Source organism: Equus caballus, chromosome 19, assembly GCF_041296265.1.
Source record: "Equus caballus isolate H_3958 breed thoroughbred chromosome 19, TB-T2T, whole genome shotgun sequence".
In the NCBI taxonomy this organism is placed as follows: domain Eukaryota; kingdom Metazoa; phylum Chordata; class Mammalia; order Perissodactyla; family Equidae; genus Equus; species Equus caballus.
The window spans coordinates 64,787,586-64,800,979 of NC_091702.1; the positions used below are offsets into that span (position 1 = coordinate 64,787,586).

Sequence of the window (13,394 nt, forward strand, 5' to 3'; positions counted from 1 at the left end):
ATAATTTCACAAGTATCATTATAATTTTTTTAAAAGACTGCATCTGTTAGCAATCTGTAATACGATATTCAAACAAGGAGAGCAATTAGGAGTTGATCACCCTGGTTACAGTCTTATTAACGCTTCCAACATTCATGTTAGTTCACTGACATGACCCGGATCCAATCAGATCTCAGGAGGAGGCAGCGTACAGATGGCTCGGACAAGGATCTGATACAAGCTCAAACGCCCAACTCACTAAGTGGATAAATGGTAGTTACTAAATGCCTTAATATGGGATTGCATCGTCCCCTTTAAACATTTTTTAAATACTACAAATCTTGTGCTTGCTTATGTAAGAAAGCATGAAAATTAGTTTATTTAATGCATATATATTTAATCAACCCATTGTAGTTCCCTAATGAGAAAGAGATATGAATAAGACCTGAAGATATTCGGACTAAAAATCACTTAGATTTGTTTTAAAATGTGTTTTTTGTACCAGGTTATTACAGTGTCTGAAGTTCTAGGATTTCCTTTCTCTTCAAAACAATTATTGAGGCAAATACTATAAATTCCTGACTCATGAAAAACAAGAAAGCATTCCAACATCTATTTGTACTCAGCCGCTCCCTTTATTCTTCCCAAGTGTGGCGTTAGGCGGCGCAGAGTTTCTCAGATTGACATAAACAATCTGGCTCTAAGCAGAACCACCTTCTTAACATTCAAAAGAATTCCCTGGAGCTTGCCTAAGTAAAACAGGAGAAAGCATTTATGTCAACAAAGCAAATGAAAGAACAAGTAGCTATGATCAAACTTGAAAGTCATTAACCTTCAGTATAATCAAGCATTGATTCTCGCTAGGAAAATGCTGTCTTTTAGAGGAAAACAGTATTATTATATTTTAGTTTATCAGCAATATAAACATTTTTCCAGAGCCACTTATAACACAAACTGACGTGTTACCCTCTTGTGTAGATGAAGTCAACTTCATCTAACTTAGCTTTGGAAGGATGATTGATCTCTTATCAGGGCTTCTTCAATTTAATTAGTTAGGTGCTGATAGAGTTGGGTTGGTGGGCACAGGTAGACAAAGCGAGCTCACTGTTTCCCCTTTTCTTGCTCTACCTCCATCCCCAGCCCAAATGTGTGGCACTTGTTCTATGTTCTAGTGTCTGTCTACTGGAATCCCCCTTCAGGGAAGAACTTGCCGCCCACCTGCAGGGAGTGAGGTCAGCAGATAGCGTGTCATTGTCAGCTCCTTCAGAGCCAGCCTCAGCTGAGAAAGCCATGGTTGGAGGTCTAGGTGGTACACCACCATGTCTGCTACAATAACACCTAACAACCAAATGATATTCACCTCAGGAGTGCAAGGTTGGCTCAACATTCAAACAAGTTCATGTAATTCACCTCATTAACAGAGCAAAGGAGAAAAATCATACAATCATCTCAATAAATACAACAATCAACTGTTATACAAAATTCAAAATCCATTCATGATGAGAACTCCCAGATAACTAGAAATAGAAAGAATTTTTCCCACTCTAATAAAGGGCATCTGGGGAAAAACCTACAGTTAACATCATACTTAATAGTGAAAATCTGAATGTTTTTTTCCTAACATCATAAACAGAAGCAAGGATTTTTATTTTTACCATTTCTGTTGAAAGCAGTAATGGAGTGTTTAGCCAATGCAATAAGGCAGGAAGGAAGCAAATGGTGTAAACTGGAAATCACAGATGACGTGTGTAGCGTATTACAAAAGGAAATTTTAATAGCTCTCAGACTATTTGCCTAGGAAATAATGTTTTGAAAAGTTGACAAGCAAAAGAATGTTTTTAAATCTGTTCTCTCCAGATTATAGATTTACATGAGTCCGCCTTACTTTGATTCTGCATAGTTTTGACCTGGCTTATTTACAAAAGTACAGGTATTCGTGTTAAGTTTATTTTCTTCTCTGACGCAGTGCCACTATCTCATCCACTCTCACTTCTAGCCTCTAGTGAATCTTAATGAGACACCATTTCTGTGTCAACTGATTCCTTATCCAACTTTGACATCTTGCCCAGAATATTTACCTTTATTATCCCTCTTACGTACATTTTCCTATAGTTTTTCTTGCTAAAGTTTTCATCCCAGATATTTTACACTAAAAAAAAAAAAATCTGTTGATAAAGAAAGTCTGTAGGATTTATGGGACATATTCTTCATGGTCTTAGGCCACTTAAAGTTGTACCTTTGGAAAACTAAAAAAGAAAGATTCTGAGATCTCAAAAACTATGGACCTTTGATTATTTGGTCCTCTGTACCAATCTTGCAATGATTCCATAAATCCCAGGAATCTTTAAACCATCTTGAGCCAAGTTTCTCATTTCATAACATCAGTACATATGTTGTCCCTACTCTATGTGCATTTCACATCTATATGTATAAATATTCCTCCACCTCAAAGTTTGAAAGTGGCCTGCAGAGGTTGAGGTTTTAGATAGGTCATTTTTCCAGCACTCTGCTTCTTCAAGGTTTCCAGAGATGCGTCTCAGGTTAACTGATGTGTTCCATACATTATAACCAACTTGAGATCTGACTCCAGAGATGCAACAAGCATGCATTAGACCAAGGGATCACAACAACTATGGTCCCACAGGCCAAATCCGGCTCACTCCCTATTTTTATAAATAAAATTTTGAAACATAGCTTGCTTTCACAACGCAATGGCAGAGTTGAATAGTTGTGACACAGACAGTATGGCCCACAAAGCTGAAAATATTTCCTCTGACCTTTAACAGACAAAGTTAGCCGACTTTGTGCTGGACAATCTCTCTAACCTTCTCCCTGTGGAAGGAAGCTCCTGAGCTGGGCAGCTAGTCCTTCATTCGGCCAACATTTATGGAAGGCCCATTATGTGCAGGCAAAGCGTTATTTGGAAACCACCTTGGGACCTGTGGTTTGGCAGATATGTTAATTATCTGAACCCCAGACTCCTTTTCTGCATCCTGATGAAGAATCCACCCACTTCACTGCCCCCGCATGGAGTGCACTTGACAACCAGAAACCAGACTCCTCCAAGGTGAGGAATGTGTTTTTCTGGGCTTGTGGCTAAACCTTCCAGTCTGCTGGCTCACCACGCCTCACTTTTTAGCCAGGTCCTAAGAGCTGGAGACAAGGACACAAAGACCAGTCATCCATAAAACCACCCCTTTTTGGTCACAGGGAATCGTCTCTGATACATATGGAAATTGATTTCCAGTTTACCGTGTTTGCAAAGTTTTTGTTGCCATGGTTAAAAATACCCAAATGGTTTCTTCATTTTTGACGATAAATTGCTAAGGGGTGAACTATGTAAATCCAGAGATTTCTGGAGAACTCCCATATGGCAACTGGGGCTCCTGCTGAAGCTCAAGTCTTGGTGCTTCCGGAGCCAACTCTGCCCTTTAGAAAAGATTAATCCTGCCTGAGGGAAAAAGAATTCAGGTCACAGCCGGGGCCAGATGGGCTGGTCAGCCACCGATTCCTGAGGAGTCTTTCTCTGTATTATCTCGCTTCCTGCTTCCTCTCTGCCTTCCCACTGCCTCTGCCTTTGGCCTTCCCTTGCTCTCCTCCGATTCAGGGCAGCAGAAGTTCACAGGTCTGCGGGGCTCCAGGCTCACACTGCTGCCTGGCTGACACGCAAACCACAGCTAGACGGAGGCAAGGCCGGAACTGTAGTTCAGCCTCGTGTCCCCAGCTCAGTGCTCTTTCCCTGAACTCCACGGCTGTCTTTTGCAGGGCTCTGAGCAACATTGCTCTACCCTGCTAACTTTCATCTGTTTCTAAAGGCTAGAGAAAGTTCAGTGTAGCAGCTAATCGATCAGAGGACTGACTGAGTTTTAAGGATCCTAACAGTATGATGCTTCTGTCTCTACCTATATGGAAAGTGACAGAAAATGGCTGGTTTCTGCTGAATTCTCCCTTAATTGGAAAAGAAGCCAGGGGAATTTTATCTTTGGTCTTACGAAGTAATCCTGCAGAATTTAGGATTCTCTCCTGCATCTCCAAGTCGCCAGGCCCTGTAGCTTGGTAGACCCGCATGTGCATGCTCAGGGACCACTGCCAGACTTGTGCTAGTCTAAGTCCCACATACTAGTGGCATGGCTGACGACACATGCTTGCCAGCCATGGCCATTTAGCCCCACACAGTGGTGACACCTCAAACCACCTAAAAGACAGAGTATAGGACTCTGGGGCTAAAGTCACTTAGAGTCATTGTGAGGAAGAAGAGAAGGGAGATGACATCGGGAGGAAGACAGTCCTCTGTGCTATGCCATTTTGTGCATTAGCGCAAAGAGGCACATGTGGGTCTAAATCCCACACTTCCTGGCTGTGATTTGCTTAAGACCCCCTTGCCTTGAGTTTCCTCATCTGTGGCACCTGGGTGATATCTCCCACACAGAAGGGTTCATGTAATGAATGTTTAAGGAGCTTGCACAGTATTGGATCAAAATACTTTGTTTTCTTAAGGATAGGAAGATTTGGAGAAAGTGGGTCAAGAAGGATCTACTACAGGTGCACACAGCCTACTGCCCTTCTAGAGTACAGAATACATTTTTCTCCCTCAAAAAATAGTGGTAAAGCATTCTCACCAAGCCAGGGTATCCCAGTGAACAGACGGAAGTGTTTTCCTTTCCCCTATGCCGTGCGCAGAGTAACCACCCAAGTGAGTGATTTCCCTGGCCCCATTGCCACCTACAGGAGGGCACAGGAAGAAGACTAATGAGCCTTTTGTCTTCCCCATGCCTGTGGGATTAGCTACAAAATAGTCACTGACCCCAGAACATTGCTTTTCTACCACAAATAAGCAATGTTGACTTCATGGCTCCATATAAACATTCTCTGTGATTTTATATATTATCTTTTGTTCAAGCAGCAGAAAGTGTGGGTTTTCAATATTCTGGTTCATAAAAAAATGTCTGTTTCTATTCTTTCTTAATAATAACTGTCAGCCACATTAGGGAAGATTATTTTATAATGTAAAAGAATAATGATTTTAAAAATAGGACAGAAACCTAAATTGGTTCCTCCTCCCCTTAGGATAGCTGTCCAAAATCCAAGCTCGGGTATTTAGGTGAATGCCTGAGTAATACCCACCAGATTGTATTTGAGAGACTTAGGAGATAAAATATCACACACAGTAATTTTTAGATCAGTTTCTTCCAAATAGCAGGTCGGAGTTCTAGGCCTGCCCAGGACTAATTTACAAATGTCAAAGGTACAGCTCCAGTTTGTGGCCTAACCAGCCTGATAGCCAAGGACTCTCCAGGAATATTTTTAAAGTCAATTCCTTAAGTATAAACCCAAACACATTGGAATTTTGAGGTTTTTTTTTATTGGGGTAGAGGAGTTGGAGGAAAGTTTTTCAAAACCGCAAAATGTACCCATGAATTCTGGCAAAAACCAGCCAGTCATCGAAGATGAAGTCTGCCTGACAAGCTAGTACCAGCCAGGAAGGCAGTGTGGGGTGGGCATCGTGGAAAATGAAGACAAAACCGCAATTCACAATCAAATGTTAACTCTTCGGAGAAAAGATCACAACCAATGAATGTGGGGCTTTGAATTTTTTCTCTATGCAGATGGGAGAAGCCAATTCAAATGTCTGGGCACAAAACCATCAATTCCCCTGCTCTGCAAAGAATGCGCATCATCACTGACAACTCTACCAAGACACAATGAAGGAGAACATTTCATATGTTTTGCTTTATATTTATTCCCTGTCATTATGTCTGCTCATAGGGGTCAAGCAACCGCCAAAGCCATCAGGTGCTGGTAGAGATGTGTTAGTGGACTCCACCCATGCCACAAAAAGACCAGGTGAGGAATAAGATGCTGCCTCCCATGCTCTGCTCTGAAACCTGGGCAACGACTGCAGTATCATTTGTTGCAGCAAAAACAGCAGCATCCACACAACCCCCAAAGGGTCAGAATCATGTAACAGTGCATGGGTATTGTTGGAGAAACATTCTAAAATATTATCTCTGAGGGAGTGGAAAGTGCTCTGTGCACAAAGGCAAGATTAAGAAGAGCCTCGAATAGGGTACCAATTTAGTGATTGCTCTGTATAGTGTTCTGAGGGGCCCCAGTGGACAAATGCTGCGGTCACGTGGGGTCTAGTTTTCCTCATGTTCAAGTTCTGCTGTTGTGTAACTTATTACAATATCCTTTGGCCTGAAATGATTTATGTTCCTAATTTAAAACTATGTTGTATGTAGTAGGCCAAAATTATGAAGCTGGTGACTTGGAGTATCTTTGCATCAAATAAGAACTCTGTGCTTTTTAAAAGGATGCTGTGAAACCTACTTTGATGTATTAATGTCTGGGCTATAGATCTATACTCTGTCACCTCCACTCACTCCCCTGCATGTACACGCACATACACACATGCATAAATACACACTTCTTAGAATCCCAGGAAGTACTTAAAGCCACAGGGCGTTTTCCTAGGTTGTCACTTTTACTTCAAGATTTTTTAAACCAACGTATATTATGGAAACAAAGAGATGAATTTTTAAGCTATAACACAAGACTTAAGATTTGGGTTACAGAGGACTGCTCCAGGGTCCTCTAGCTTTGCCAGCCTTTGTGCAAATTATAAAAAGTTGCCTCTTCCCTCTGCCCTTTGGTCAAACCACTAAGGAAAATGTGCCCTTGCTCTGGGCTGGCAGCCTGGCACCAGGGCTCCTGAAGGGGTGGGCAGAGCGGGTAGGAGACTGTGGCTTCCCCTGATGCCCCAGCCAGGCGCCTTCGTGCAGTGTGCAGCCGCTCACGGTGGCCCTGCTCTCCAAGGGCGCAGGCTTATTGCTCCCGCCATCAGGGCTACTTTGTTATAATCATCTGAGAAGGTCTGAAGTGTTTTTTAAATTATAACTACATAGTAGAGTTGGAGTGTGGGGTAGAGCAGCCACTAAAGAAGAAGTTCTATGCTTCAACAATTTACAGCTAAAATGGTGTAAGAATTGTAGTCTGAAAATCAAAGCAACTGGGGATAAAGAAGCTCAGAAATGCTACTGTTGAGTCTACGTGGGAAACTAAAGATGGTAAATTCTACACAGCTATACAGCCTTTCAAAAGGCAGATGTGCCTATGTATTTTTATCTATAATTAGAGGTTATTTTGGATATGGATGCTAGTGTGTTTCACTATCCCAGGGTACGTTATGAACATAATTTAGAAGAATATCAGACAATTTTACTCATAGGCATCTTGCTATAGAATCTATTCTCGGTCATCCAACTGTGACTTAAACATATTTTTTAAAACCTGTGATTGTTATAGAATGAATCCTTATGACAGCTTTATCTGTAATATAATCTTTTAGCCACGATCCCAGGCACTCGCCGTCCACCCTTGCCACCTAGACCCACGCCCCCACGAAGAAAACCTTTACCGCCAAATAACGTCACCGGAAAGCCAGGAAGCGCAGGTACGTCGGTTGTAATCCTCCATTCTCCCTCCATGATTTCACTTTCACTAACTAACGCAAGCCCGTCTTGGCGTGCTAGCTCAAGCAACGGACAAGCCTGTGGTGTGTGTGGCAAATGCCTGTGTTGGCCCTGAAGACCAGACACTGTAAATGACAGCTTTGAGGACTCACATCCTGACTCTGGGTGGGTGGAGTGAAAGAAACATCCCTGTGCCTCTAAGCCGGTGTGCTCCTCCCTTGTTGTGTGCTTGGAGCTGAGACCAAAGCTGACTCAGGCCCTCCAACAAGTGGATTATTTTGGATGAGATGTACACCGCCAACCCACCAGGGTTAATGGAAAATGTCATCCACTTATCGTTCTGTCTCCTGAAATGAAATCCTATACATCTCATTGAAAGCTCCCCTGTCCACCAGCCTTCCTGCTGGCCCCAGTATTACGGTGTGAGGGGGAAGACTGGGGACTGAAATCTTCAGGGTGACTGGGCAGGTCTAGCCTGTGCAACAAGCCAGGAATATATTTTAGAAGTCAAGCTGCCTCTCATCTTTATACCTTGGCATGTGTTGTTTCCTTCCCGTAGAAGGACCCTTCCCAGGTACCTTGGATGCTCACACTTCATTTTTTTCTTGAAAAAGCCTTCTCTAGCTCCCCAAAGTAGTCTTCGTCTTGCTCCCTGTTCTGCTTGTCCTTGATGCATTCCTCTGCTAGAGCAGAGAGCACGTTGTTTATACTTGTTTCTATGCTTGTCTCCCCTGAAGACTGTGAGCTCTGCGGTGACTGGGTCCTTGGTACACCTTCTCTGAACTCCCAGAACTAAATCCAGTGCTTGGCACACAGAGGATATTTGATAAGTAATCGTTGAGTCAATAAATGAATGAAATTAAGAATCAGTGAAAATTGACCCAGTTCAGAGCGTTTCTCTTAAGGGCTCTTCATTGGACCTGCCGACAAATCACAGCATGTTCCCCATCTTTCCTCCATCTCTTCCCATCTCTTCTTTCTAAATATTTTGTAGGTGGAATCAGGATAAAGGTGTTAAAGACAGCTATGAAAGATGAAAGTGATGAGGGTTTATGACAAAGGGGATGGATGTCACCTTTTCAGCGGATGAGAGGAGGCTGTGGTGATGGAGAAGCTGTTATGATGTATCGTGTGTGCAGAGACTCTAGATGGCTTTCCATCAGCTGAAGGAGGAGTCAGCCTCTCATCCATGCTCCTGAGGCCTTCCTGAGTCAGGACCCAGGCACATGGCCCCAGTGAGGAGACCAGGTTTCTGCACTAATTGTAACTGGGGGCAGCTGTGACTGAGTGCCTGCAGCTTTCAGGTCAGACTGGAAGAGTCACAGACTGGAAGTGATGCCTGAGTGTCCCCCGTGGATGCCACACAGCTCCGCTGTAAAGCTGTGTCTTCAGCTGCAGTTCCACAGCCTTGGTTCCTGCCATATAAAACCCTTGTTTCTCTCCCATCAGTAAGTGTAGCTTTGGTACAGCCCACCAGCCTGAAGAAGAACCATACACACATCCCCTTTCTGAAATTGGCTGGTTCCCTGCCCTGCCTCTTGCTGTCCCCCTCTAACTCAAAGGAAGTGGCTGCACTGAGGAGCCAAACACAAATGGGCAGTTGTACAGATCTGGCCCGATTACTATGACAGAAAGTGCATCCTGAATTCAGGAATCAACTAAATGGCCTGGGAGTCCTCTAAACATATGTCCTCTCTCACAAGTGCCTGTGAGCACAGTCTTAGGTTGCCATGTGACATCTGCCACTTGTCCCCTAGCTCCAGAGCTACTGAGGCCCGAGTCCCCCTCTCCTTGCCAGGGTGAAAGTGCTATGCCAGCATTTCCTGCTAGCTCTGCCAATTCTGAAAAGCTCCTGTGGGCTGCAATGCCATGTCTCTTGGTTTTAATTCGCCCTCTCACTGTAGCCCACTCCCACCGGGACCAAAAGCACGGCTCTGCAGGGGTGGGAGCAGCCCCTCTGGGGGACTCTTGCAGAACTCCATGCTGGGCTGGTCCTTGGGTCAGGCTCATACCTCTTGATGCTTTATTGTCCAACAATGATTCTTTTTCCCAGGAGGGCTATAAAATCCAGCCTAGCCTGCACTCTACTCTACACGCCCAGACTTGCCTGGGCCTTGGGATGGATCCAGTTTTGGAAACCTATAAGTCTTGTTAGAGTGGAAGAGACACTGTTGAATATAACATCTCAGGGTAGCACTGTTCTGGCTACCAGGCTAGAATCACCAACATTACCTTAGAACTCTTTTTCTTCCCCTCCATCCATCTCTCATGCCTGCCAGTTAATCTCCAAGTCAGGCCGTTCCATCTCCCTGACGTCTCTCACGTAAAACCCCTTCCATCTAGTCTCACTGCTTCTCGCGTAGTTCACCTCCTCTGCCTTTGCCTATATGACTGCTTTAGACTCTTGACTTCTCTCTCTGCCACCAGCTTTGCAACCTAACCCATCCTTTTCTCATCTGATCATGTTACTTTCCTCGTGAAAATCTTTCAGTGGGTCCTTGTCACCTAAAAATAATGTCCAGATCCATGGTTTGGAAGGCCCTTCAAGATCTGCCCTTCCCTGCCCCTCCACACTCAGCTCTCACTGCACCCGGAGCACCCTTGGCTCTCACTCCTTCAGATTGAACACACCAAGTGGTTTCATGCTTCCCTGACGTGGTTCTTCCTGCCCCTCTGACCAGAACGCAGCTCTCATACCTACCTGCTGATCGCCTATCCTCTTCTGGCACAGCCTCTGTGAAGGCATTCCTACCCTCCCTCCACCCAACACTCTTCATCTTTGCCCACAGACTACTCCCTCCTCTTGCCCTCTCTACGACCTGATCCAGTTCTTTCACAATATCTATAATGCCTCAATATATTTGGCTCACACATCTGTCTCATCAAGGACACCAGATCTTATTTCTCTCTAAGCCTGGCATGTTAGTACCAAGCCACATGGTAAGTTCTTAATACATATTTATTGAATAAATAAAAGGGGACTTGGCAGTGCTCCTATGAAGCCTGACTGCTTTGGCCCTGCATTACAGGAATCATTTCGTCAAGCCGAGTAACTTCCCCACCCTTGAGGGCAACGCTCAGACCTACTGAAGCCCCCTTGGAGGGAACAGAGACAGATAAAAAGCAACCAACGGTTCCTGCTTCGGGAGAAGATCTTGGTTAGTATGTCAGTCATTTCCCACTGTGGCTTAGCTGCAAAGTACTAAAAGATTTCAAATTAGGAGGAAAAGAGTCTCAGTTCTGGACCATCTATTTTTCTCAATTTTATGATTACAATGAGTCTTTTTACTTTTAAAATTATGTTTTTAATGCTTTGTTATAGAATGTGCTCCTTCCCTTCACAGACATAGAAGAAAATGCGGAAGTTTTTTAGGAAAGTCTCCTGAAAATGCTTCTTACTGAATCTCATGTCATTGCTAATTGCACATGTTAATTTACTCATGAGTATCAGCAACTAGGTTGTAATCCTTAAATCATTGTTTATTACACTCCAGAACACCTGCAGCAGGACACAATTAAAGGCCTTTTACTGTGGATAATATGTATAATAATAACAATAAAGGAAATCAAAGTTGCAAACAATTGACTAGGTGGCATTTTAACATTTATAGTCTTTAGTACTTTTTCATTTATTGTGAAGCTTTTTTATCTTTTGCCAAAATTGTTTATTACCTTCCATTCTCAGGTAATACGACTGACTTTAGCTCAAGCCCAACAAGAGAAACTGATCCTCTTGGGAAACCCAGATTCAAAGGTATGCATGATTGGCTCCAGTTCTCAATTTTGATGAGGCAGTCTTTGGTGGGTGTTATCAGTCAGCTGTTGCTGTGTAATAAGCAACCACAAAATCTCAGTAGCACACTCTAGTGAGGATTTATTTCTCATGTGTCTACAAGTCACTGGGGATCAGCTGACCTAGGAAGTGCTTGGCTGGGTGATTCTGTTTCTAGCAGCAGGTGCGACTGGGCCTCCTATGGGTTGGGCTCCACATACTTTCATTCTGGTGCCCAGGATAAAGGACCAATAGTGACTCAGGGGAAGCCGTTCTCATAAGAATACAAAGTCAAGAGACCGGTGTCCACACACACAACTGCATTTCAACATTCCTGCCAATATTCGTTGTCCAGAGTAAGTGACATAGCCGAGGGCAAATCAAGGATTGGGGAAGCATACTTTCTCCATGGATATAGAGGCTGTTTTTGAACAGTAATCTAATCTACCACAGTAGGAGAGGTATCATATAATATAGAGCCCAGTATTCCCTTTTGTAAAATTTTTTTCGGAAGTATAAAATTTGATACATTTTAACATATGTATACACCCATGAAACTATCATCATAATCAAGATAATGAATACATGCGCTGCCTCCAAAAGTGTCATCAGGAACCTTTACCATCCCTCCCTCTCACCCCTCCAACCCAACCTCTCATCCCTAGGTAACCACAGATCTGCCACACTATAGATTAGTGTGCATTTTGTGGACTTTTACATAAGGGAAAAATACAGTATGAACTCTTTTTTGGTCTGTTTTCTTTCACTCAGCATAATTATTTGGAGATTCATCCATGTTGCTACATGTTTCAATAGTCCATTCCTTTTTATTGCTGACTAGTAGTCTATTGTATGGATATATAATAATTTACTTGTTAAACTTGTTCATGACATTTGGATTGTTTCTAACTTTCTTACATTACCGATAAAGCTGCTAGGACCATTCACATACAAGTCTTTGTGTAGACGTATGCTTTCATTCCTTTTGGACAAATGCCTACGAGGAGAATGGCTAGATCATGTGTAAGTGTATATTTAACATTGTAAGAAACTGCCAAACTGTCTTCCACAGTGTACAATTTTACCTTTCTGTCAGCAGTGTATGACAGTTCTAGTTCCTTCTTGTCTTTGCCAGCACTTGGCATGGTCAGTCCTTTTAATTTCAACCATTTTAATAGGCATGTAATAATATCTGATTGTGATTTTATCTCGCATATCTCTAATGACTAAGGATGCCGAACGTCTTTTCATGTCCCTATTTGTCATCTGTATGTCTTTTTTTGGTGTGTCCAAAATTTTTGTCCTTTTATTTTTAATGGAGTTGCTTATTTTCTTATTGTTGAATTTTGAGAGTCTATATTTTCTGGATAGAACTTTTTTATATACATGCTTTACAAATATTTCTTTCCCAGTGTGTGTCTTCTCTTTTTAATTTTAATGAAGCTCAGTTTATTAATTTGGTTTTTTACAGATTATATTTTTGGTGTTGTATTTAAGAAATCATTGATTGATCAGATGTCAAAAAGACCTCCTCTGTTTCCTTCTAGAAGTTTCTCCTCCATTTCCTTCTAGAGGTTTTCTACTTTTACATTTGGGTCTATGATCCATATTAAGTCAAATTTTGTATATTATTCAGGTATGACTCCAAATTCATTTTCTTGCCTATGGATATCCAACTGTTCCCCCAACAAAATTTGTTGAAAAAACTATTCTTTCTCTACTCAATTTCATTTGTACCTTTGTCAAAATTCAATTGTCCATAAATATGTGGAACTGTTTTTGGGCTCTCTAGTCTATTCCATTGATCTGTTTATCTACATTTACATCGATACCACAGTGTCTGAATTACTGTGGTGTTATAATAAGTGCTGCATTCAGGTTGTGTTAATCCTCCAACATTGTTCTTATTTTTCAAAGTTGTTTTGGCAATTCTGGGTCTTTTATATGTCCATCTGAATTTTAGAATCAGCTTGTCCATGTCTGAAGAAAAAATAGCCTGTTTAGATTTTTGTTAGAATTGCATTGAATCTATAGGTCAACTGGGAGAAATTGACAGCTGTACAATGCTGAGTCTTCCTACCTGTGAACATGCTATATCTTAGTATTTAGTTCTTCTTTAATTTCTTTCTCCACTGTTTTGTAGTTTTCAGTATACGGAAAACCATAAAAGT

At 42.3% G+C, this 13,394-nt stretch overlaps 1 protein-coding gene and 1 long non-coding RNA gene across 52 annotated transcripts in view; one reads left to right on the forward strand and one right to left on the reverse strand.

The window, feature by feature from the left end:
• Positions 1–13,394, forward strand: part of ABI3BP (ABI family member 3 binding protein) — a 238,347-nt gene that overhangs the window by 193,450 nt on the left and 31,503 nt on the right. For all 50 annotated transcript variants that reach the window (XM_070243854.1, XM_070243860.1, XM_070243859.1 and 47 more), the window contains 4 exons: positions 5,746–5,823; positions 7,328–7,432; positions 10,481–10,609; positions 11,137–11,205. In XM_070243854.1, the coding sequence (XP_070099955.1) occupies positions 5,746–5,823; positions 7,328–7,432; positions 10,481–10,609; positions 11,137–11,205 (381 nt within the window). The remainder of the gene's footprint in view (positions 1–5,745; positions 5,824–7,327; positions 7,433–10,480; positions 10,610–11,136; positions 11,206–13,394) is intronic.
• LOC138919281 (uncharacterized) overlaps positions 1–13,394 on the reverse strand; it is a 140,547-nt gene that overhangs the window by 112,289 nt on the left and 14,864 nt on the right. The window lies entirely within an intron of this gene.